Genomic DNA, 25,117 nt, shown 5'->3' with positions numbered 1-25,117 from the left:
CCATTTTGGTAGTGGCTAAAACTTGACAACAGATGTATATAACTCTGTGTATAATGAGCTACCAATTATGACTTCTGGTCACTTATGCATTACTGTAGCTCCTATGTTATACCACAAAGCCTTAAGTAGCCCATGGCAATGCACAGGCCTTCTTAGGAATGAAACGGTGTTGTACAATACATCCAGTGCTGTGTCTGTGTGTAGCAATGACTGAAACCTCCTTATATGTCTCATCATATAGTAAGGACTAGAAAGACAACCTATACATGCTTTATAAAACTAAGGCAGACTAAACTTCACCAATCATTGCATTGTTTTGAGACTAGAATGGAGACTTTTCATGGTCTTCACACAATGCGGACTGCTTATTCAGTACCAGCTACTAACATAGTTCTACCTGAAGGCAGGTGATCCATATCTAGGTAGTCAGAGCATTCATTGTGGATGGAGCTATGGATTGTGAAGTATAAGCTGTAGTGAGTCCTCAAAGCAGAAGCACTAATATACAAAGTGATGTTTAAAGGGCAATAAGACATTATAAAAGAAGTCTGCAACAGCAATAATATAAAAATGTATTAGAGAATTATGGGGGACATGATCTAATTTACTTTACATGTCAAAGTCATTGATTGTTTTCTTGTGGAAAGATGTAAACACTGTCAAGACAGAGCTACTGTAGCTGATGGGTACAACTATCATTCTCTTAACATAGAAAGTGTCCTTATTAACTTATTTATGCATCTATGTTCATATCTGTATCAGAAAGCTGTTTCTCAGTCTACAGAATGGTCTGACAACAGACCTGTAACTATATTATCCACAAACAAGAAATGCATTGTCTTCTAAGTAGGACCATGTACCTCACTAATTAAATGTTACAGCTGTTACAAATTTGGAACTTTGGGACACATGGTCATTTAGTACTCACAGCATCATTTTCCATGTTTATTCTGCTACTACAATACATATCCTGACAGAAAAGCAACTATAAACTGATGAGTGCCTGGAAAGGAGGGTTCAAACAGTCAGTGGTGTACATTTAATGCACTATCCTTTTGGCCTACAAGGGCATATTAAACTTCTACCTTCCTATAACAGGTCCAAACTTTACTTGTTCCTGTTGTCCTTTAAGTTAACCTGAAAGAATACCTCCTGGACATCTCCATGTTAATGGTAGTTCATCTTCTTTCAAACCTGTGCACTTTCTTTCCTTCTCAAACCTTCCCTTGAAATCTGTTTCCTAGCCTGAGTTGTTTTCTACACTCCTGCCTTCTTACCAGTGATTCCTTGTATTCCTGTCATGCTACTTTAAGAATAATTTTAGTACGGTCTGCTATCGCCAGTATTGTACCCTGCCTAACAAATATTAAAAAAAAATGAAATAAAATGTTATCTTTCTTTTCTTGGTAGAATGTAATGTGCATACCTTTTTTTTTTCTCAAAAAACTTTTTATTAGGTATATAAAACAAGACATTAAGAGTATTGTACATGAGAAAAAATAGGTTTAAATAAGCATATTGTAATGTGCATACTTATCAGCCTTAAGTGGTTTGGGCTTTATGGTTATTTGGACTGGACACTTGAGAAAGTAAGTCCATTTGCTCACAAGCCTATCAATGTGAAAATACATGACAAAAAAAAACTTACAGTCATAGTATTTGTAGTCAATCATCAAACCAGTCTTAAAATCATATCCCCCAAAGCATCCCTACACCTCCCTCCACCTAGTATCTCCAAGGAGCAGGTTGTAAATGCTCTCTCTAAAGCCAAAGCCAAAACCACAGCCTCTATTGGACCTGATAATATTCCAGGCTGTGTTCTAAATGGATTAAATCAGGAACAGGCTGCACAGCTTGGTACTCTTTTTAACCACAGTCTAAGCATTGATTTTATACCTGCAGACTGGTAAACAGTGACCATCATCCTATTACCTATAGGAATTATATACCCATAAGCCAGCCTAATCTCCAAGGCTATGGAAAAAATAATCATGGACCTTATTAACAAAGATATAGAATATTTCCAAATGCTCAACCCAACCCAGTTTGGATTCATTAAAGGGAGATCCTGCCTCTTGAATTTGGTGGACTTCTTGAGACAGTCACCAAAGCCCTGGGCAAAGGCAAATCCATGCATACGGTCTACCTGGACTTGGCCAAGGCCTTTCACAGTATTCCCCACTCAGGCATCATTGATAAACTCACCCAGCTGGAGATCAACCTATATATTGTCAGGTATGTTGCAAACTGGCTCACCAATAGAATGCACATAGTCAAATAGGCGACTGTACCTCCACCAGCAGACCTGTAACCAGTGGTGTTCAACAGGGATCGGTGCTGGTGCCCCTATTGTTTGGAATCTACTTCTTGGATATACAGGCTAAAACAAAAGGCCTATGGCTGACAAAGTTTGCTGATGATTCCAAACTGGGTGCAGTCATCAAACCCCCAAATGATGTCAACATCCTACAACAGGGATTTACACAAACAAATGACTGGTGCCAAAGTCATAGGCTAAATAGCAACGGAAAAAAATGCATTATCACCCCTTCAACAAAGGAACATCCCTGAAAATTACTACATTAATAACAACACCCTAAGCACGCAATCAGTGGTGAGAGATTTGGGCACACAGGTTGACAGCAACCTTTCCTTTGACCACCACATCTCCACAGTGGTAAGATAGGCTTTCTATGTCATCCACATCATAATAAGGGCATTGCATGCAGAACAAAAGAGGTTAAAACCCCTCTGTACTCATCACTCATCAGGCCAATAGTACAGTACAATGCTATCTTTGGTATGTACCTTACCATGCACCTGCAGCAAATGGAAGGACTTCAAAGATTTCTTACATATCAAATCAGGGTCTTCAGCATATATCATATGCTGACACACTGAAATCACTGTCACTATGCTTACAGACTACACAGAGGTGACCTCTGCCTTGCATGTAAAGCAATTTCAGATCCTGCTGTAATGGACATGCTGCACATTCATAAATCATATGGTATAAGATGCACTTGCTCCAGGGAACTCAACCTAGTATGTGACATCAAAAGGACTTGCTGGAGAGATACATATGTCTCACAGAGGTTACCTCTCCTCTGGAACAAACTTCCAATTCATGTGAAGCAGAGCCCCTCAATGACCCTATTTAAGTGTAATTTTGATGATTGGATGGGAAACCGCAAATTCAACCCAGGAGTTTCACCTGTGTCCCTCTTGGCAGGGGCAGTAGTTGTTGACTTAGTTCAACTTAATACCTTGTTATTCTTGGGAACAGGGGTTGTACTTTTCTGGGCTTGTAAGGGCCCTAGGGCTATTAGCCTAGTAACCTCCTATCATCATCATCATCATCTTTTGGTTGTTCCCGTTAGGGGTCGCCACAGCGGATCATCTGTTTCCATTTCTTCCTATCCTCTGCATCTTGCTCTGTCACACCAACCGCCTGCATGTCCTCTCTCACCACATCCATAAATCTTATCTTAGGCCTTCCTCTTTTCCTCTTATCTGGCAGCTCCATCCTTAGCATCCTTTTCCCAATATACCCAGCATCCCTCCTCAGCACATGTCCAAACCAATGCAATATCGCCTCTCTTGCTTTGTCTCCAAACTGTCCAACCCGAGTTGACCCTCTAATATACTGATTCCTAATCTGGTCCATCCTTGTCACACCCATTGCAAATCTTAACATCTTTAACTCTGCCACATTCAGCTTTGACTTCTGCCTTTTTGTCAATGCCACCATCTCCAAACCATATAACATAGCTGGTCTCACCACCCTCTTGTAGACCTTCCCTTTCACTCTTACTGGTACCCGTCTGTCACAAATCACTCCTGACACTCTTCTCCACCCATTCCACCCTGCCTGTACTATCTTCTTCACCTCTCTTCCATACTCACCATTACTCTGAACTGCTGATCCCAAGTACTTAAACTCATCCACCTTTACCAACTCTACTCCCTGGATCCTCACCATTCCTCTACCCTCCCTCTCATTTACACACATATATTCTGTCTTAGCTCTGCTGACCTTCATTCCTCTCCTCTCTAGAGCATATTTCCACCTCTCCAGTGTCTCCTCCACCTGTTCCCTAATCTCACTACAGATCACAATGTCATCTGCAAACATCATAGTCCATGGGGCCTCCTGTCTGATCTCATCTGTCAACCTGTCCATCACCACTGCAAATAAGAAAGGGCTCAGAGCTGATCCTTGATGTAATCCCACCTCCACCTTAAACGTAACTGTCACTCCCACCGCAGTCCTCACCACTCTCACACTACCCTCGTACATATCCTGTACCACTCTTACATATTTCTCTGCTACTCCTAACTTCCTCATACAATACCACAACTCCTCTCTAGGCACCCTGTCATATGCTTTCTCTAAGTCCACAAAGACACAATGCAACTCCTTCTGACTTTCTCTGTATTTCTCCAACAACACTCTCAGAGCAAACATTGCATCTGTAGTGCTCTTTCCTAGCATGAAACCATACTGCTGATCACTAATCATCACTTCCCTTCTTAACCTAGCTTCCACTACTCTTTCCCATAACTTCAAGCTGTGACTGATCAATTTTATCCCTTTGTAGTTACTGCAGCTCTGCACATCACCTTTATTATTAAAGATAGGTACCAAAACACTTTCCATTCTCTGACTTTCCAAAATTTCATTAAACAATCTGGTTAAAAATTCCACTGCCATTTCTCTTAAGCACCTCCATGCTTCCACTGGTATGTCATCTGGGCCAACAGCCTTTTCATTCTTCATCCTCTTCATAGCTGTCCTTACTTCCTCCTTGCTAATCTGTTTCACTTCCTGATTCACTATCCCCACATCATCCAACCTTCTCTCTCTCTCATTCTCTTCATTCATCAGCCCCATCTACTCAACACACTCTCCTTGCTTGTGAGTACGTTTCCCTTGCTATCCTTTATCACCCTTACCTGCTGCGCATCTTTCCCAGCTCTGTCCCTCTGTCTAGCCAATTGGTACAGGTCCTAGTAACCTCCTATGATCCTATATATAAAATTAAGTAGAACTGTACTTTCAACTGTCTGTCAGAAAACAAGTCTTTAATACTTTCAATATGAACCTAATTATAAAGTGAAATCTTAAATGGAAATTACTCCATTACATTTTTAACAGTTTTTTTTATTGTTTACATTCCAAATGTTCCCTCCTTGTGTTCTAGACAGGATCAGAAAAAAAAGGCATTTGGATCTACTTACTTATATATAGTTAAGAAAAGCTAAATATATACATATAATATCAAGGTTCTGTAGGTATTTCACAATGGGCCCGATTCCAAAAGTTGCTCTCAGTGTAAGTGATTACATACACTGAGAGCAGGCTGCGGGCAGGTGTTTTGGAATCTAGCCAATGATGTAAGCCTGTTTATACATAGGCCTTACACTGAAGTAAGTCACTTACACTAAGAGCAAGTCTTTCAGAATCAGGGTGGCCTTCCACTAAGAGCAGCTCTTTGGGAATCTGGCCCAGTATGTTTTCTTGTTAACTAAACATCACATAACAAAAAAGAAAATAAATGAAACGTCATGTGATCCAGTGTGAAACCCTAAAAGATTTGACCACCTCAGTGTTCACAAACTCCTGAACCCTTTTTACAGCTTGTTTACTAGCAAGATGTGTAAAGCTATACTGTGGAAGGACAGAATTATTCTGCTATACAAGATAGGCCGTTTTGTATAGTCTCCATTGATGTACACAGTTTCATCTCCGAACTTGGCATTGATTTGTTCAGTCTGCAAAATGTTTATTGATTACAGGTATATCACAACTAAGCAAAAGTAATCTACTGACACAAAATATGCTGGTATAGACAGGCAAACTTTCCTACCCAGTAATCTAGTCAGGATTTTTGGAACTGTATAAAACAGCTTCCAGAATATAGCACCCATACCCACCAAGTCAAGACAGTGTCTGATTCTGAAAATCATATCTTTTTCAGTACACCCCACAAATAGGCTTCTAAAATGGCAAACTTAGGTAGAAAAACTCAATAAACTACCTTGGTGTTAATTTAATTAAATAAAACCATTTTGTAAAATGTAAATTCTAACATATCTCAATGTGCAAAATAAATAAATGATCCTCTCCCCAAAAAGTCTGTGCCATGGTATGCATGATGTTTTGCCCTTGCTTCTATTTCCCATTTTTTTGGACCATGTATTAAACAGAAAATAAATTGAACTGTACTGGTTTCCTAAATATGACAAACCTTAATCTTCAGACTCCATATAGATTAAAACTACATAACAATAAACTAGGTGACTTCAATTATGTGTCACCCTATTAAAGAGATCTTGAGATCTCAGTGTGTCTACTTATTCAGTAAACATAAAATATGTTTTAAAGCTATTATGTTTTCCTTAAACATGTAGTTATATGCTCATAATAGTCTTTTTTTTAATTTCCTGGCTTTATTGGTTCCATGACAGCATACACATTTGAACGCTGAAGGTCATTAACGTGTCTGTTTTCCATTGTCCTTGCAAAATAGTTTTAGGCACATATGTTTGCCTAGATTATGTCTGTCTGACATAATTTTAAACTTCTTAGTACAGGATGTGCATAAAAAATGTTGAGTCTTATCTGGACTGCTGAGGCCACTGTATTGTGTTCTCTGGTTCATAAGTACAATCTGTACTATTGTATTTATTTTATTATTTTTGTGTGGCATCTCTTACGTGATGTTTTATGAAATCTGTTATGATCCATACCTCTCAACCTCACTCTGGACAAAGCCATAAATAAAAGTGGGACAAAGGCCCAAACATAGGGAATTTTTTTAAATATTGCTATTACAGACTTAGAAAGTTGATAGAATAACAGGTTTTGCCTTAGCACAAATTTTCGGAATTGTATGAAGTCTGAAACTCAAATGTTTGTTATTATTTTCTAACTTCAATTTTTAATGATTTGCCACTAATTTTCCAGAAAACCACAATTTTAGGAAAAACGGGCCAAAAATATGAGACAAAAATCTGGACATTCTGCGAAAATCTGTACAGTTAAGAAGTATAGCTTATCACAGTTTGTGGTGTCTAAAATAAATCTTGAACCTATTTTTAAAATGAACCCTGCGTGTTGGTATTCTAAACACTAAAACTCAGGGAGTGACAACTTAAACATCTTAGTTGGTAAAACTAGACATCAGCATACAGAAACTGCCTTTCCTGCCCTTCTAAATATATATTTTTATAACAGGACATCTTGGGGGGGGGGAGCAGGGGAGGAGGAAGAAATATATTCTTTGTGAAGAGATTCTATGAAGTCTTAATGAAAGATGCCATAAGATGAAAGCGCTTAACTGGATTTTTATTTCATTTTTAACTATTAAAGTGATTATTTTCTGCATCTTGGGACATGCTTTGCTGGCTTGGATGCATTGCTAAAAGTTTAATGAGAGACAGAGCAAAAATAAGATGCAAAAAATCAAGGATGATCTGCAAAATTGTGCACAGCTGAGAGGTATGTGTGCTTGCTATGTCCATTATTTGTGCATTCTCCTTGCAATTATGTGACCACTTCTCCAGTTATTTTGTTTGTATATATGGAACTTTTTTGTTTCACTGGGTCCCCTTATGCATTGAAGCTTGTAAATATCATCAACTGGTCAGTAAGTGAGAATTTAGGACTTACGTAGGATGACGGATGGGAACTTCCATAATCAATTCCTTGGGAATCTCAAACACTACAGGATGTTCACCTCTGGCTTGTAGCAATAATGGCAACATGACAAAACGTCCAGGGGTAGGATTCCATCCATGCTTGAGACATTGCTATAGAACAAAAAAGACGCATGTTAATGTCATTTTCCAGCAGTGTAATAACCTGGTCTTCAGAATGACAGTATGTAACTCAGAGTCTGAAAAAATCTCATTATCCCTTGAGTCGTCTTATCACCTATGGGTTAAAATGTCTTACAGTAAAATGATAACCGTTTCAAATCTTAATAATGTATATTCACATATAATACTACTATTGTTACTGTTACCTCTGTTACTCATTCCATATCGCCTCAGCACCTATGAAAATCAGCCCTCCCTAGGTTTCCACTACTCAAAATCCCAAACTATCGGGTCTATATTAAATAAGCGAACGCTTAAAAAAGTGAACGCTTATTCATCTACCCTATTTCAGCGAACGCTGAAAATGCAGAACACTCAGAACAGTGTTTTTTTCCCCAGGGAAAACAATCGCTGTTCCACAAAAAAAAAAAAAAAAAAAAAAAACTTAAAAAACTTAAAACAGTATTTAATGCCCCTACACCCCCTGATGTGGGGGGCTGTGCCCCCCCACACACCCCTACTTAAATATACCAACTCCGAGATCGCACCACAGTGGAGGAAAGGGCAAATTCCCGAAAGCGGTCCAACAATTTCTTTACCTGAGAAGAAATTCGCTGTTCCGGGTATTCGGCATTTTCAGTGTTCGATGAACTCGGGTCGATGAATCAGCATTCGCTTTTTTAAGCGTTCGCTGATTCAATATAGACCCAAACTATCACTACATCAATATCAAACAATACTGACCACTTCATAATTCCCCACATACTTGACCCCACCATTCCGAAAAACTACCACCCAGTTAGACCTAGGTATATCAGCCCCAAAACTAAACATTACCAAAAATTTATAAACAAAATTATGAAGCTCATAGTTAGCTTACATTATAGCCTGACAGTGGATGGAGACATCCACCCAAACCCTGGCCCATCCCCACCTGCTGATTCCAGTTCCCAAACTAATATGCCTTCTAACCTAACACTGGCTAATAGGCTGCCTAATTCTCTCCTGACCTGCCAAGTGAATATCAGATGCATAAACGATAAGGTCCATAATCTGCATGCCCTCTTAGCAGTTTACTCCCTCGATGTATTATGTCTTACGGAGACCTGGCTAAAACCGGTAACTAAAGACAATGAGGCAATACCACCAGGGTATGACATACTTAGGTTAGCTTGTAATACTAGGAAGGGTGGTGGGGTAACTGTACTCTATAAAAATACACTAGATGTTACTACGGTCCCCCTACAACCACCCCAGTTTAATAATGCAGAAATTCTTATTATCAAACTACAGATTAACAATAACAAATGCATAAACATTGTCTGTGTTTACATTCCCCCAGGTAATAACACAAACACCCTAGAGGACATCCTCCACTGGTTATCCAGTATAAACACAAGGTGCAGGGTTTGAGTCTCACAAGGGATAACTGGCTAGGCTTGAAATGGCTCGCAAGGGCAATTAGCTTAGTACTAACCTATGAACCTATGAAGAAACTATGGTGCTTGGAGATTTTAACATTGATTGGATCACCTGTTCCTCAGAATCTCCTACAACCCATGTCAACCTACATGATTTTACACAACTCATAACCTCCCCCACCAGGATAGGTAAAACCAATAACAAAGACAGTATCTTAGACTGGATACTTATCAACAGCCACCCCTATATGTACACGTCATGGACCCTCCCAGATAACCTACGTGACCACTTGCTTACGTACATCATCAAGCACAAGGTGGACAATCCCCACCAGACCACCTTTAAAACCATCAGAAATAATAAGAACTTCAACTCCACCAATTTTCAAAATGAACTTAAAGCTTGCAATTGGTCAATCCTAAAGCACCTTTCACTGGATGATGCGGTAGCATACTTTAATTTCATATTCCTTACTATTCTTGATTCTCACGCTCCTGCTCGCTCCATTAGAACTAAAACAAAAACTGCCCTGTGACTGTCAGAAGAGACCAAATCTAAAATCATAGCTAGAAATAAGGTATGGGATAAATGGCATACCACAAAAGACCACTAGATCAACTCCGATACAGACAGCTAAGGAATCACACAAAAACATCTATTATACTAGACAAAATAAACTTCTACTACCATCTTCAACAAAAACATCACAACGAACCTCAAAAGTTTTGGGCAGGAATAAACAAACGTCTTCACCCAGGACAGACCTCCACTCCTACCCCATCAGCTTCCAACCATAAATCCCCAGAGGATATTGCAAATACCTTCAATAGTTTCTTCACAGAGACTATCCAGTCCCTAGCCAGCCAACTGGCACACAGCTGCTCCGACCCAAATTCTGCCACAGCCAATACCCCATTCTCCTTTAGCTAATACCCCACTCTCCTTTAGCTAATACCCCACACTCCTTTAGCCAATACCCCACTCTCCTTTAGCTAATAACCCACTCTCCTTTAGCCAATACCCCACTCTCCTTTAGCTAATACCCCACTCTCCTTTAGCTGATACCCCACTCTCCTTTAGCTTTCAGCCTGTTTCTACATCACTTATCACATCTCTAATGAAGAAATTAAAACCAACTACTCTAGCAGCTGATCTCCTCCCAGCAGAGTATCTGCAAAAAGCAGCAGATGCCATAGCATACCCCATCTCCATCATAATCAGCAGAACCTTATCTGAAGCCACCATCCCCACTATTTAGAAAATATCTTATGTAATACCACTCCATAAAGCAGGCAACTCCTTTGAACTGTCAAAGGTTAGACCCATAGCAATTCTGTCACCATTGGCTAAAATTATGGAGACGTGTGTCCACAAACAACTTATGCATTATCTTACCCAGAATAAGCTGTTGGCTAACTCTCAGCATGGTGTTAAGTCACACCACAGTACCACCTCAGCCCTCCTATCCTTCTCTAACACCATAAACCATAACTGAGCTAATAACAAGCTTTCCTCCACCCTCTTTTTAGATCTCTCCAAGGTCTTCGATATGGTCAACCACCAAATACTCATGCACACCCTTAAAACATTCTCACTAAATAGCCGTGAGCTTCAATGGTTCCAAACTTACCTGTGTGGTAGACAACAAGGCATCCTATGGCAGGATAAACAATCAAACCATCTACCTGTCACCCTAGGTGTCCCTCATGGCTCCATACTAGGACCCCTTCTTTTCTCTCTCTTTATTAATGACCTTCCCACTGTCATCCCAAATGCTACCTGTATCCAATATGCTGATGACTCCACCTTGATTTGTTCAGCCACCTCCCTGACAGATCTAATGACATTAACCCAGAATACTTTCAATATAGTTGAAAACTGGCTCTCTAACTGTCATCTGATATTAAACCTTAACAAAACAAAGTTGCTTCTTTTCTCCCCCACTTATAAGTCTTCCTCACTACTCTTTACCATAAAATCCAATAATGGTGCAATTGTCTCCCCAGATGTGCAAACCAAGCTCTTAGGCATTACAGTATACAACAGCCTCAAATATGATATCTATGTCAATCAAACTATCAAAACCTTTAACAAAAAACTTGGCTGCCACTATAAGATCAAACCATTCCTTACTCCATTTCCTGGGACTACTATTGATGGGAACATCTACTATCCACTCTTCTCTATGCCTCCCCTCTACTCACTAATTTGAACAAATCTGCTCTTATCAAATTCTCCAGCTGTTATAACCATATTGCTAGATTTGCAACAGACATGACCTATAGGACCCACCACTGTCACAACCTAAATATTCTGGGGTGGCTAGAATGGCCTAGCCTACTTCAGTACTACCAGCTTATAATTGCCCATAAAGTTCTTAACCACCCTGATAATATACCTGCACTTAAAAATTTCATCAACCCTGATAGCAACCTGAGGTCACTTTGCTCTTCTAATAAACTACTGGTACAAACATCCAAAATCAACAACTCTGCTGGGGACTCTCTGTTTGATAACTCTACTGGCAAAACTTGGAACTCTCTTCCTCCTGATCTTACTCTTGAACCCTCTCTTACTCAGTTCAAAACAAGCCTCAAGCCATACTTTAAAACTCACTGGCTGTGTCCTTGTTCAAAAACTGACTACATCCTCCTCTATAGTCTGTAATCATATCACATGACCTAGTCAATTTGTCAACACTGTTTTAAAAGTGTATGATTATATTACCTGCTTTCTCAACTGGAGCCTGTAAATGTAACTTGTAATCATTTTATGATTTTTACTGTATGTTCTACCTTGGAGCTTTTCTGCCCGGGCTGCCGCTGAAAATGGACATGTATCCAGTCAGACTATCCTGGTCAACAAATGTGAAATAAATAAAATAAATAAATAAATAAAATAAATGTGGAACGCTGCCTTTCATGTTACAGCTAATTACAATTATAATCATGGTGGATTAGTAGTAGGATGTCTGCATCACCCCTTCAAAGGTTGGGGTTCAATACTGAATTCTGGTTACTCTCTGTGTGGAATTTTGTATCTTTTATATGGGCACTCTAGTTCCTTCCCACCTCCCAAAACATAGTGTTTTGCTGCACTAACATGTCTAAATGTATGCTGCATTTATCTGGCCTTCCTTAGGGTGAAACACTTGCTATAGGACTCTCACAACATCTTCTTTGTAGGACTGGGGGAGCCCGTGTTGACCACTCCCTCCCATTGCTGGCTACCTTGATTGTCCTGTGCTTGGTCTCTGACTATACTCAAACCCTGTGGGACATAGGGCTTCATCCCACTACTGCATAAAGGCAGTACCACATTATTCAGTTTGACATCAGTTGCTTCAGTAGCTGAAGAATTGGTGGATTCAGTTATAAGGGGAAAAAAGTTCATTGAATATTTAAAGGCTACTGGTGCATGGAGTCAAAGACAATATGGGTTCACAGCGGAAATGTCAAGTCAGATAAATATAATAATACTTCTTTGAGCGGGTTCCTAAATTAATACATAAGTAAGGAGTTATGGGTGTGACTTATCTAGATTTTACTAAATCATCTGACACAGTCCCACACAAAAGGTTTATATGTATGTCACTGACTGGGTGCCAGAGTTATGTTCTGGTTTGAAAAGTGAGTGGACTGCAAAACATGAATGGTCATAATAAATGGGATCCACAGTGAAGAAAGGGGAGCTAAAAGTGGCATACCTCAGGTTTCATTTACATGGCCAGATTTCAGCACACCAGAGGAGGACAGCATATCTAATACAAAGTCTGTTAATACTATCCACATGGATGTTGTTGGTAGGATGAGAAGATACTCTCAAAGTTTGTAGAAATGGTCAAGGGTCCAACAAATTAATGCCAAGGTGATAAATGTAACTGGGTAACCACAACACAGAAGATGGCTGTATAACAGATGAGATACTAGAAACATTGTATCAAATGTTTAAAGGTGGGTAGCTGATGTTAGAAGGCACTAAGTACAGCTGAGGATTCTGGAATACACAAGTCAGATCTTATTACTAGAAGATGAGAATGTATTCTTCCTCTGTACAGACATTTCTCATTACAAACATTGTGTCAAGTGTCAGAATAAGCAACCTAAGAAATATGCCTTTTGGAGTAAAGTGGATATCCAGACAGATGTACAGAAAAAAGCAAACTTCAATGAGATGATTTCTAGAGGTCAGGTGTAAATATTGAAGCTGAAAGTCAGCTGTGCTAAGTATTGTGCTACTGTGCCACCCATGATACAAGGAATACACAAGGAAGCAGAGGAAAGAAACTAAATAATTTGTCAGCTGGGAAAACATTAAATGAACTTAACACATATGGAATGAAGGAGATGGGGGGTATGACAATCACTTGCTGTTACCACAGATGAATTTACAAAGTTTAAGTGGGCAACAGTCATCCAAAGAGGAGATTAAGAAAGAAGGGGCACGATTTGAAAATGGGAAGGATAATTCACAGGTGATATAAGGATTTTTTTTCACAGAGAGGGTTGTAAGTGAATGAAAGAGTCTCCCTGAAGAAGATGTGGAATCAGAAACTCTGGTAGAATTCAAAAATGTATATTAGACATAAAGTATTTATGGCTAGCAAAAGGAGGCAGGATTTTGAGAGGGGAGACTTCTATTGAGTTCTTTCAGAATATTGTGGACCTTTCTAATTTTGCTTCCATTATAATTGTTTTATGACACACTGCTTTAATAACTAACTTACCTAATACCTGGGCACATTACCTACCCTGCTAAATAAATCATGCATTGCTACTTAGTAATAGCTATACTACAGCCTTTTCTGCTGTTCTTCACTTCAGCATAGATATACTTAATGTTTTGTAAATTTTCTTTTGCAGCTTATATTTCAGTGTAATAATGTAATACGAATGTAAATGTCTATTTCTGTTTGTACTGCACCTTATGTAATACTTTTTGCATGTAATCTGGTTCTTCTGCAGTGGCGTCTATCACGGCTAAAAAACATATTTGGACCTGTTGACTTATGTGGTTAACAAAGCATATATATGTATACACACACACACACACACACACACACACACACACACACACACACACACACACACACGTGTGTGTGTGTGTGTGTGTGTGTGTGTGTGCATGTGTATATAAAAACATACATACATAAACAAACAGATACATACATAACAGCTACGATACTGCTTAACAAGTAATAGCAGTTTTTGCACTAGGAAGAATAACAGGTAAATAAGTGGGCAGAAGATTTTTCTTCTATTGACAAATTTTGTATTTCATTACTTCTTGATGCAGCTTTGTGTACTGCTGGTTTTTTTTATTTATGTATGTATGTGCATATGTATATATGCAAAAACTGCAAGGCAAACCCTGACAAGCTAGAACTTTCACTGTGGGATACTTTAAACCTCCTGTAGTGGAGACCTATGGGATATATGCAAATGACCCCTTCAGGACATCAAGAGTTTCAGCTACACGGCTTCTGAAAGTCCATGACTTTTTTTTGCTTTTTAAGTCTTTATGGTTAAATTCAGCTCAATAAAGCCAAACCCCACTAGCTGTGGACATGTATGATTTGGCCTTTTTTATTGTCCTCGTCAGACAGCATAAGTGGATAGCTTGACTGTACTTCAAAAACAGAGGGTCTTTAAACTCAGCTGATGCCTGTAAAGATTAAGGTATCTGCAAAATATCTCAAACAACATCCAAATCAAAGGGTAAAAGGCCACACAGACAAGCCATTTACTACAGGACAGCAAAGATGTGGTGCAAGTGCCCAAAACGTAACTAATAATTCAAAATTAGGCACCGGAGACCAGCAGTTCCAACACACAAGTAATTTAATGTTCAAACACAGCAAAAGGAACACATATCCACAAATAACATAAACACTGATAAAAACACTTCCCGTTACATTTTCGTCTCATAGAACTTCAACAGGTGGGCAAATACATCATAGTTACCTAGTTAAATAACTTTTCCTGTTTGAATAGACCAATGAAATCAGTGATTACCAAGATACAAAAAGAGTGGATTCTAAACTGCATGTGACAGTCTTGAAATGTTGAATAAAATACATTTAAGTATTCATATTAAAACTGTTCATATAAAATATATTCATATTAAAATGTACCATGTATTAATTGATACATTCAAATAAATAATGCTTGTTAAATATATTGCTTAAAATTGTTTAAAGTGCAATGGCATGCAAATGACATAAAATAACATAGAATAGTAGTGTATCACCATCTGGTGGACAAATAATAAAACACATAAAAGTTTATATAAAATCAAAAATTCACTTAAATAAATGAATAAACCAGGATAAAATAACATGAATATATATATAAAAATGTAAAAATGTTCTATGAGATGAAAATGTAAGGGGAAGTGTTTTTAGCATCATTTATGTTATCTGTGGATGTGTGTTCCTATTGCTGTGTTTGAACATTAAATTACTTGTGTGTTGGAACTGCTGGTCTCTGGTGCCTAATTTTGGATTATCATTTACTACAGGAGGTTTATGGTATCACACAATGAAAACTTTAGCTTGTTTGGGTTTTCCTTGTTTTTACTGAATGGTCTATCTGTCTATATATATCTATATCTATATCTATCTATATATATATATATATATATATATATATATATATATATATACTTGTGTATGTTTGCACGTATGCATTTATTTCTTTCTTTATATTTACAGTGGTCTTATGACTTGTTCCATTCAAATTTACAGTAATTGTTCCTATTATAAACCAGTTATTACATCTGTGTTTTACATTGGGGGACCTTTTCCTAGTGCTCTCGCAACTATTCAGTTTAAGCCCAATGGTATTTGACTTCATTACTCAGTCTTCATTATTCAGTGTTTCCTCTCCCTCTCTCTCTTAGCCAGATTGTGTATTTTTTTTAATATGAAGGATCATGTAATCTGTTCTAATAGTTCTGTCACAATATATGATAGATTCTGTACAGCATCTTTTGGTCACTTAAAATATTATCCAACAATCCTTCATTACAGAAATAAAAAAATATTTTCCCCCAATCTCTCTTAGATAAGGAATAACCCACATACTGCTATCTGAAGTAAGTAAGGATGTATTGTGAACAAATGGTAAACTTGAAGGGAATTTAGATGTTCATTCATTCATTTTCTCATAACCCATTTAATCCTGTTCAGGATTGAGGGAAAGCCAGAGCCTATCCCAGGACTTCTGGGTGCAAAGCAAACAAATTAATTCTGAGCATGACACCATCCTACTGCAGGATGCACACATATAGACACACACACACACACACACACACACACACACACACACACACACACACACACACACACACACACACACACACACACAAACACAGACACACACACACACACACACACACACACACACACACACACACACACACACACACACACACACACACACAACCCCTCACACACACACGCACAAACACACACACACACATGCAAGTGCGCACGCACTAACACACACATACACACACACAACCTCCCACACACATGCGCACAAACACACACACACACACACACACACACACACACACACACACACACGCACACACACACACAGGCAAACTTCCACATAGTACATGATGTTCTTGCAAGCAATTTGGAATAATCCTATTTCCCCTATGGAAAGTCTCACTGGGATTTGGGAAGAATCAGAAGCACCTGGTTAAAACTCACCCAGACACACAACAGATGCACATGCTGCACAAACACACCCTAACCATTACCCGTCAGCCAAGAACCAAGTGACAGCAAAGTTAAGCACTGCATCACATTCACTCTTGGCACTAAATTATGTTTTGTGCTTCATACAGTCAATCTGCTCACTACAGATGAAAAAAAAAACACGTGGTTCTTTTCATTTGTCATAATAATTTCTCTGGGAACACAATACTTTATAATGACAAATTAAATTTTTTCACATAAAACTTATGTTTTTCATGTTTGCACAGTGGAATTGTCCCAGTTGTATGCATGAGAGAGTAGTCAGCAGCATTATTGTACCATTTATTAAAGCAAACAACCTCCATAATTATCACCCAACTACCACTAATAAACTACCTATGTAGGACAACTCATGAAAGGCTTTTATAAAACCCATTAATATAACTACAGAATAAATAAGCACATTCTAAATATGTATGTCTGATATGTATAATATATAATGTAACATAAAATATGTATGATAATTATCACCCAACTACCACTAGTAAACTACCTATGTATGACAAGTGATGAAAAGCTTTTATAAAACTCATTAATGTAACTACAGAATAAATAAGCACATTCTAAATATGTATCTCTACAAACAAACTTGTACAATATCATTCTCAAGCAAATCAAACATATAAAATATAATCATATTTTATGACTTCTACAATGACAACCGACCCACTGTGTTATAAGCCTCTGCAATAATAACAGAATTTAAATACACAGCAAAAATCATCCATTTAAAGAGAAAAGCAAATAACTGGAATATTATCACATAAACTTCAGCTCACATTTTCTCCTGTACAGGTAATAAAAAAGTTTACTTTTTATGAAATACATTTTTTTTTGTTTTAGTGATTCCCACCTCTGTTATATCCACACTGCCTGGGTCCCCCAGCACTGTACCATCTGGCTGAGTAAATCCAGCATAGCGGAAAAACTGAGAGTTCCAAATGCGAAAATCAGTTTTCCCATCTGTCCTTTGGGGGAAGATTGTAACACCTGACCTGAAAACATAAAACAAAATATTTGGTGATTCTCTATAATACAAGACATATTAAATGTTAAAGTCTCTCTCTCTCTCTCTCTCTCTCTCACACACACACACACACACACACACACACACACACACACACACACACACACACACACACACACACTCAAACACTTGCGTGTACATTAACATTCTATTACAGGCGTGCCTGTTGCAACAGAATTCCAATCAATCTGAGGGCTGCTATCAATTTATAGTATAGCGATCATGCTGCTTAGAAGATGCCATATAAAACCAAACTAGTGTTATACAAGAGAAAAACAGAAAAAAAGCAGTAACATATTATTATTATTACAGCAAATCTGGCCCATTAGTAAAGCATCTGGATTTTTTTCAGAATGCTTACTATGTGGCAGTCACAAGTAGGGAGGGGGGAAAGGAAGTTTATATTGCATTGCACTTCTTCTGGACCTAGAATGTATGTGTTTGTCTGTCCTGCTGTAGATCAGTCTCTGGTGAAGACAGGTCATGTCTGACCTATGACATATGAAAGGTAATGTGATTATATTTATACTTTCAGTAGTGTGATCAAATCTACCCTTTAGTCATTCAATATGAAAATTATTCATTGACTATCACCATGGCTGCCTGATAAAGGGAAGCTGGTATTGAACCTTGCTATTTTTGACATAATCTTCCACATGAAAGTCTTTTCTAGATCAAGCAGACCACCATGATTATGGTTTAATTTAGGCTAACCTGATTAAGGGCATATAGAAACAAACTCAGTCAATAGTTGGGGTACTGGGGCATTTCTTAGCAACCATCAATATGTCTAAAATCTGAGTAACTTAGGGCAGTATAGAAAAGAAAAAGTATCAGAAATTACTGTTGCAATTTCTACTAACAAATACAAAAATATATAATCTGTAGTAAAATAATATATACCAGAGAAATCTGCATAACTCCAGTTATTGTTGTCTCTATCTGTTGGTTTATATTTAATATGCTACCATAAAAAGCAATGTTAAAGTTTATTTTTTATCAGAATATATCATCTGTATGTTATCATAAGCTTGTGAATATAATAGCATATTAAACCCAATGAAGTCAGTGATAAATAGAAAAAAGCCTCGACAATCTACCATTATCTAAAATACTACTTTTTGAAATAACCTGGCATTTTTCCATCTTACCTTATGTTTCCATCATTGACAGCATATTTGATGTGAGTGCAGATATGATCAAACATTTCCTGAACTGTCTTGCAGTTACGGGCATCAAAGACCTGGGTGGTGATAAAAGTCTACAGTTATCCTTTTGCTAGCAATCAGACTTGAAATCATTTATCCAGACTGCCAAATTAAATACAGCCTAACATTTTTATAAAAACTGATTTTATAATTTAAAGTAAAATCAGTGTATCAAGATAAGGGTATTAACAAAAGTTTTGAATATCATAGTTAAAGAAATATTTAAAATAAACAAGGTTTTTTATGAGTATGTCAAATGTCTGGAATGTTCTTTAAAATGTGACGTGCCAGCAGAAAGTTCCATTAATTGTATTGATAATGTAAAAGGAAAGTGGGTTCAAATTGTTGAGAATTACCTTCAGCTTTGCCCACTGAATTCTTCCAATGCATCGAGAGGCGTTGCGCCAAGATTGTTTTGCCCCATAAATCAATTCATCTTCAGTCAGTTTGTAAGTATTAGTTGCCTCAATGTCCCTTTTTACCTCCTGCAGGCGGTCCATGTGGGTCTGTGACTGAGATCTACAGCAGACAAACAATATTAATCTCATGATGCAGTGGTGGCAACAGTATTAACCCACACTGCCCTCTGACACTTAAAGTGAAATACTTAGAATGTTACTATTATATAGTCATGGTATTAGTGTATTGTCATAGAGTCTATTATTTTATCTATGTTCATTCTGTGCTATAGGTTCATCGGTTCATAGCTAAGTACTAGGCCAGCTGCCTTTGCAGGGCATTTTAGGCCTAGCCAGTTTCCCTTTTTGTGCTTGGTTATAGATTGCCCTTACCCATCCCATGGTCAGTAATTATATATTACCCCTAATAAGAATAACTGAGATCTTAGCTCTCAACCTCATGGCCAAAAAAAAAAAAAAATCTGGACAAAGCCAAAAATAATTGGGGGGGGGACACAAAGCTCCCAAAATAGGGACACATTTTAAATATTGCTCTTATAAACTTATAAACTTAGAAATTTGCTAGAATAAAAGGTCTTGTGTTGCCATGCATTTTCTGAAGGATATGAAGTCTGAAACTCAAATGCCTGTCAATATATAGTGAATTCAGTCCTCACTGATTTGCAATGAAAATCCAAAAAACACAAATTTTATGAGGAGCATACCAAAAATATGAGGTAAAAATCTGGACATTCTGTGAGAATCTGGACAGTTATCGTATGATTGGGACCATACCATAGATAATTCAAGAACCAGTGAATTCATTGTTAAAAAACTCACTAATTTGATAATAAAATCACTGTTGTTAACATCAGTACACTCAATATTAAACAATTTTATCAAAGGTATTTTAGCCTTTACTTATTATAGCTTATTGTGGAAATCAATCAAGGCACATTGGTTTTATTCAAAATTTTCTTGTTCAGTACTTTCACATCTATTCAGCATGTTCTAAATAACTTGGTTCAGCATGGTTGTACACAAGTAACTCTTTCATACTTATATCATATTTTTATTGAGCGCCTCCATTGCTTCAGAATACACTGCAAACAACAATGTCAAAGCTACTAAAGTAAACAGAATTCTTCTCCTGCAGCTGGGTACCAATACAGGGTTACCTCCTGAGCATCAGTCTTCATCCACTACTAACTGGCAGTGGTAACCTAGTTTAGTAGAATGACTTTGTTAATATTAACACATTTTCCCACCCACTACAGTATATGCTGAAGCAAGTGCCATACTATTATGAGAATACAATGGATTTGAACATCATGACATTATACTAGGAGTATAAACAATGCAAGGATATTGGGACTGGGAAAGAAACAGATTTTTTTATTTTATTTTATTTAAGTTTGATGACCGGGGAAGTCCACTGGGCCAAGAAGAGCCCGTTTTCAGCAGAGGCCCAGGAAGAAAAGCTCCACAATCATTGCAAGTAACATTTCACATGTTACAAAATGACATAGTTCATACAGCTAATTAAACATTTGCGCAGTTTTGCGTGCCGGGCAGCGCCGGTTAGCTAGGGTATAACTATTCCCGGCTCCACAAAGTCTACTCTTTAATTTCTCCCTTGGAACTAGACAAACTTTCAACTTAAGCACTCAAACCATTCACTTCTCATCCCGGCACTTGCTCAAAACTCATAGCAAGCACTAATAAACCTTAGCACTAGCCCCCCTATACAGTAGAGAAGGACAAGCCTCTCTATTCGACCTTACCAGCCAATCAGTAAAACAGTTCACTGTACCTATCCAGGCATGTCCAAAGGGTTCAGGTGTACTCTTCGGTCCAACTGGTGAATCTGGGCATTTTGAGACAATGTTACAATTGCCTCATGTATACAGACAACCCTCTCCTCCTACCACCAAACACTAATACATGCAAGAGATGCAATTATACAGCCAAACTGGAGGCTAAGCTCTCTCAACCCTAGACTGGACCAGGCAGTCAAGGGGAGAAGGGAATTACTTGCATCACACTACCAGTCTCACATAGACCTATAAAACCAGCACCAGCAAAAAACACACATATATACATGAAAACATACTTGGAGGCTCTAAATAAAAATCTGCAAAAGCAACAGAGACCTCCAAAGCAGACATCCAAGCAACCTCCACATCCAACACAAACCATGAAACACATATTTCACAAAACCAGTGTGCCACACAATCACAGCCCTTAAGGCAAAATAACATGCCCAACACACTAGTAATAGGTGACTCTATAGTCAGGCACACTGACGTCCCACTCACTAGGCTGAACAAGGAGAAGGTTGCTGTTAGCTCCCTGTCGGGTGCCAGGATCTGCCACATAACATAAGCACTCAGGTCACTCCAGAACAAGTACAAATATGACTCTGTCATTGTCCATGTTGGTGTGAATGATCTGAGCCATACCTCTCTGGACTACATGAAAAGAGACATGGAGGAGCTCTCTGATCACATAGCCCAGACAGGTATGACCTTGACCCTGAGTAACATCCTGCCCTCATCAAGAATGATATCATGGTATAGAGAAAAAAATTATCAATTTCAACAATTGGCTAAGTTTCTGGTGTTATTCAAAGGGGATCCAGTGTCTGTCGGCCTGGGATGACATGCTCAACAAGCCATGCTGCTTCGCTAGAGATGGCTTGCACCTGTCACCCTTAGGCTTTCGAATACTGGCCAAGGCTCTTGCCATCCCCAGAGTGCCTTTTTTAGGCAAGGCTCAAAAGACAAACTCACTGCCATAAATAGCACAAGTAACAAAAAACTGAGGGTAATGCTACTCAGTGCCAGAAGTCTAAACCTCATAGTGCACGCACTCGAGGCACTCCTCAGTATGGAGAAAATTGATATATGTGCAGTAACAGAAACCTGGTTTAAGGGTCCAGAGAGCACTCCAGCACTACCAGGCTACAACTCATACCATACATTTCAGCCACAAAACCTGGACCGAAATACAAAAGGCAGGGGCGTATCCATATTCATCAAGGATACCCACACCTCCAGGTTAGTGGCACAGCACAATGCTTCAGAGATCATCCACGTGTAACTAACAACGGGCAAAACTGCTATTCAAATTGTAGCTTGCTACAGATCACCCACCATGTCCCAGGACCCCCATTCCTCATTCCTGGAAACACTGGGAAACATAAAGGTTTTACCAAACACTCTGATATTAGATGACTTCAATTACCCAAACATTAACTGGGAAAACTACTCAAGTACAAACTCCCTTGCCCAACATTTCCTAGAATTCATAAACTCAAATGCCCTGCATCAACTGGTCAACACCCCCACCAGAGGTGACAACATATTGGACCTGGTCATCACCAACATGGGTGACCAGTGGTCCACACCGGAGGTCAACCCCTCGCTGGTTAGATCTGACCATAAACTAATCACTCTGGATATCCACATTTTGCCACCACCCCGGGGTCAAAGAAACCACCGTGAAAAACTTTTCAAAAGCAAACTTCACATTACTTAAGACCGAGGTGGGAAGTTTCAAAGCCCTCATGCTAAAGGATAACATTGTCCAAGCTGCAAAATCCTTTACTAATGCACTTTACGGGCACCTACAAGAATGCATGGATTGTGCTATCCCAAGCAAAACCAAGACTCATTCCTCCAAGAAAAGGAAACCAGTCTGGTGTACCCCTGCCATAAACAAGCTATACAATAGGAGGAGGAAACTAAATCCCAAGAAGGGAAGACATCCCTGATCAGTGTCAGCAAGAAACTACGTTCCCTCATAAAATCATCCAAGGCTAGCTTCGAAAGAAATATTGCCATGGACTCCAAAGATAACCACAAGGTATTCTTTAGCTATGTCAAGAATTTAAGTGGCAATTCTCAGATCTGCTCAGAGTTAGAGCAAAATGGCACAAAATACACTGAACCGACTGATATAGCCAACATCCTGGCAGACAGGTTCAGTGCAAACTTCACCCCCCTATCACCCCCAAAAGAGCCCATAACTATACCAGAAGAATGTAGTGCCCCTGAAATCACAGACACTCAGGTTAAAACAGCCCTCTCCAAAGCCAAAAACACAGCATCAATGGGATTGGACAGTGTCCCAGGCTGCATCCTACACAAGCTCAAAGATGAACTAACCCCTCACCTAAACACACTGTTTAAACTCAGCCTCTCCACAGGCTATGTGCCCAAAGAGTGGCACACAGTAACAGTTATTCCGCTCCACAAAGGTGGAGCCACAAAAGACCCCGGGAACTATCGCCCTATAAGCCTGACTAACTTGGTCTGCAAAGCTATGGAGTGCATCACCATGTATCTCATTAAGAGAGACATTGGGAACCTCCAAACACTGGACCCTACCCAGTTCGGCTTTGTTAAGGGCAGATCATGCCTCATAAACCTGGTGGACTTCTTTGAGACAGTTACCAAGGCTATAGACAAGGGAAAGGTGGTCCACACAGCCTAACTAGACCTCGCAAAGGTCTATGACACCATTCCCCATTCAGGTATTATAGACAAGCTCACCAGCCTGAACATAAACCCCTACATCATGAGATGGGCTGCCAACTGGCTCATGGACAGAACCCACATGGTAAGAGTTGCGGGAGCTAGGTCTGACTATAAACCAGTTACAAATGGCGTTCCCCAGGGCTCAGTCCTAGGACCCCTCCTGTTCGGCAGACGACTGCAAACTAGGGTCTATACTTGACTCTCCAGCTGACACAGACATCCTCCAAAAGGATCTCACTGAGACAGACACCTGGTGTCAAAACCATGGCCTCAAGCTAAATGCAAAAAAGTGCATAGTCATCCCCTTTGGAAAAAACAAAGTACCTACAAACTACCACAAAGGTGGTAGCCCCCTTAATATGGAAGACGTAATAAGGGATCTGGAAACCCAAGTAGATAGTAACCTCACCTTTGATAATCACATTGCCAAAGTGGTTAGAAAATCATTCTATGTGGCTCACCTAATCACAAAAGGGTTTGCATCCAGATCGAAAGAGGTCATTGGGCCCCTCTACACATCACTCATCAGACCCATCATAGAGTACAATGCCCCATTTGGGATGTACCTTACAAGACACCTGCAACAACTGGAAAGACCACAGAAGTACCTCACCAAGAGGATCACTTGAGGCCATCAAGCAGATGCCCTATGCAGCTCGACTGAAGAAACTCCAGCTGTACTCGGTTGCATACTGCCTACTCAGAGGTGATCTCTGCCTGACATATACGGCCATGTCCAACCCAGAATTGATGGACATACTCCACCTAAAGAAAACCATACCCCCTCGAGTCACATGCTCTAGGGATCTAAACCTCACCACAGCAATAAATAGGACATGCAGGAGGGATAGATTCCTGTCCCAGAGACTTCCCATGCTCTGGAACAAGATTCCAATCTACATTAGGCAGAGCGCCTCGCTAACCCTCTT

At 39.1% G+C, this 25,117-nt stretch overlaps 1 protein-coding gene across 1 annotated transcript in view; it reads right to left on the bottom strand.

Moving 5' to 3' along the window:
• LOC122798549 (nitric oxide synthase, brain-like) overlaps positions 1-25,117 on the bottom strand; it is a 140,163-nt gene that overhangs the window by 67,187 nt on the left and 47,859 nt on the right. Inside the window, exons 4-7 of the mRNA XM_044067602.1 lie at positions 19,606-19,768; positions 19,193-19,284; positions 17,868-18,009; positions 7,676-7,815 (exon numbers count right to left, since the gene is read on the bottom strand). Of these exons, the coding sequence (XP_043923537.1) occupies positions 7,676-7,815; positions 17,868-18,009; positions 19,193-19,284; positions 19,606-19,768 (537 nt within the window). The remainder of the gene's footprint in view (positions 1-7,675; positions 7,816-17,867; positions 18,010-19,192; positions 19,285-19,605; positions 19,769-25,117) is intronic.

The sequence above is a fragment of the Protopterus annectens genome, chromosome 3.part1 (genome assembly GCF_019279795.1).
Source record: "Protopterus annectens isolate FY-2018-M chromosome 3.part1, PAN1.0, whole genome shotgun sequence".
Taxonomy (NCBI): domain Eukaryota; kingdom Metazoa; phylum Chordata; order Ceratodontiformes; family Protopteridae; genus Protopterus; species Protopterus annectens.
The sequence above is the reverse complement of the archived record's forward strand: the minus strand, read 5'-3'. Positions and strand labels throughout refer to the sequence as shown.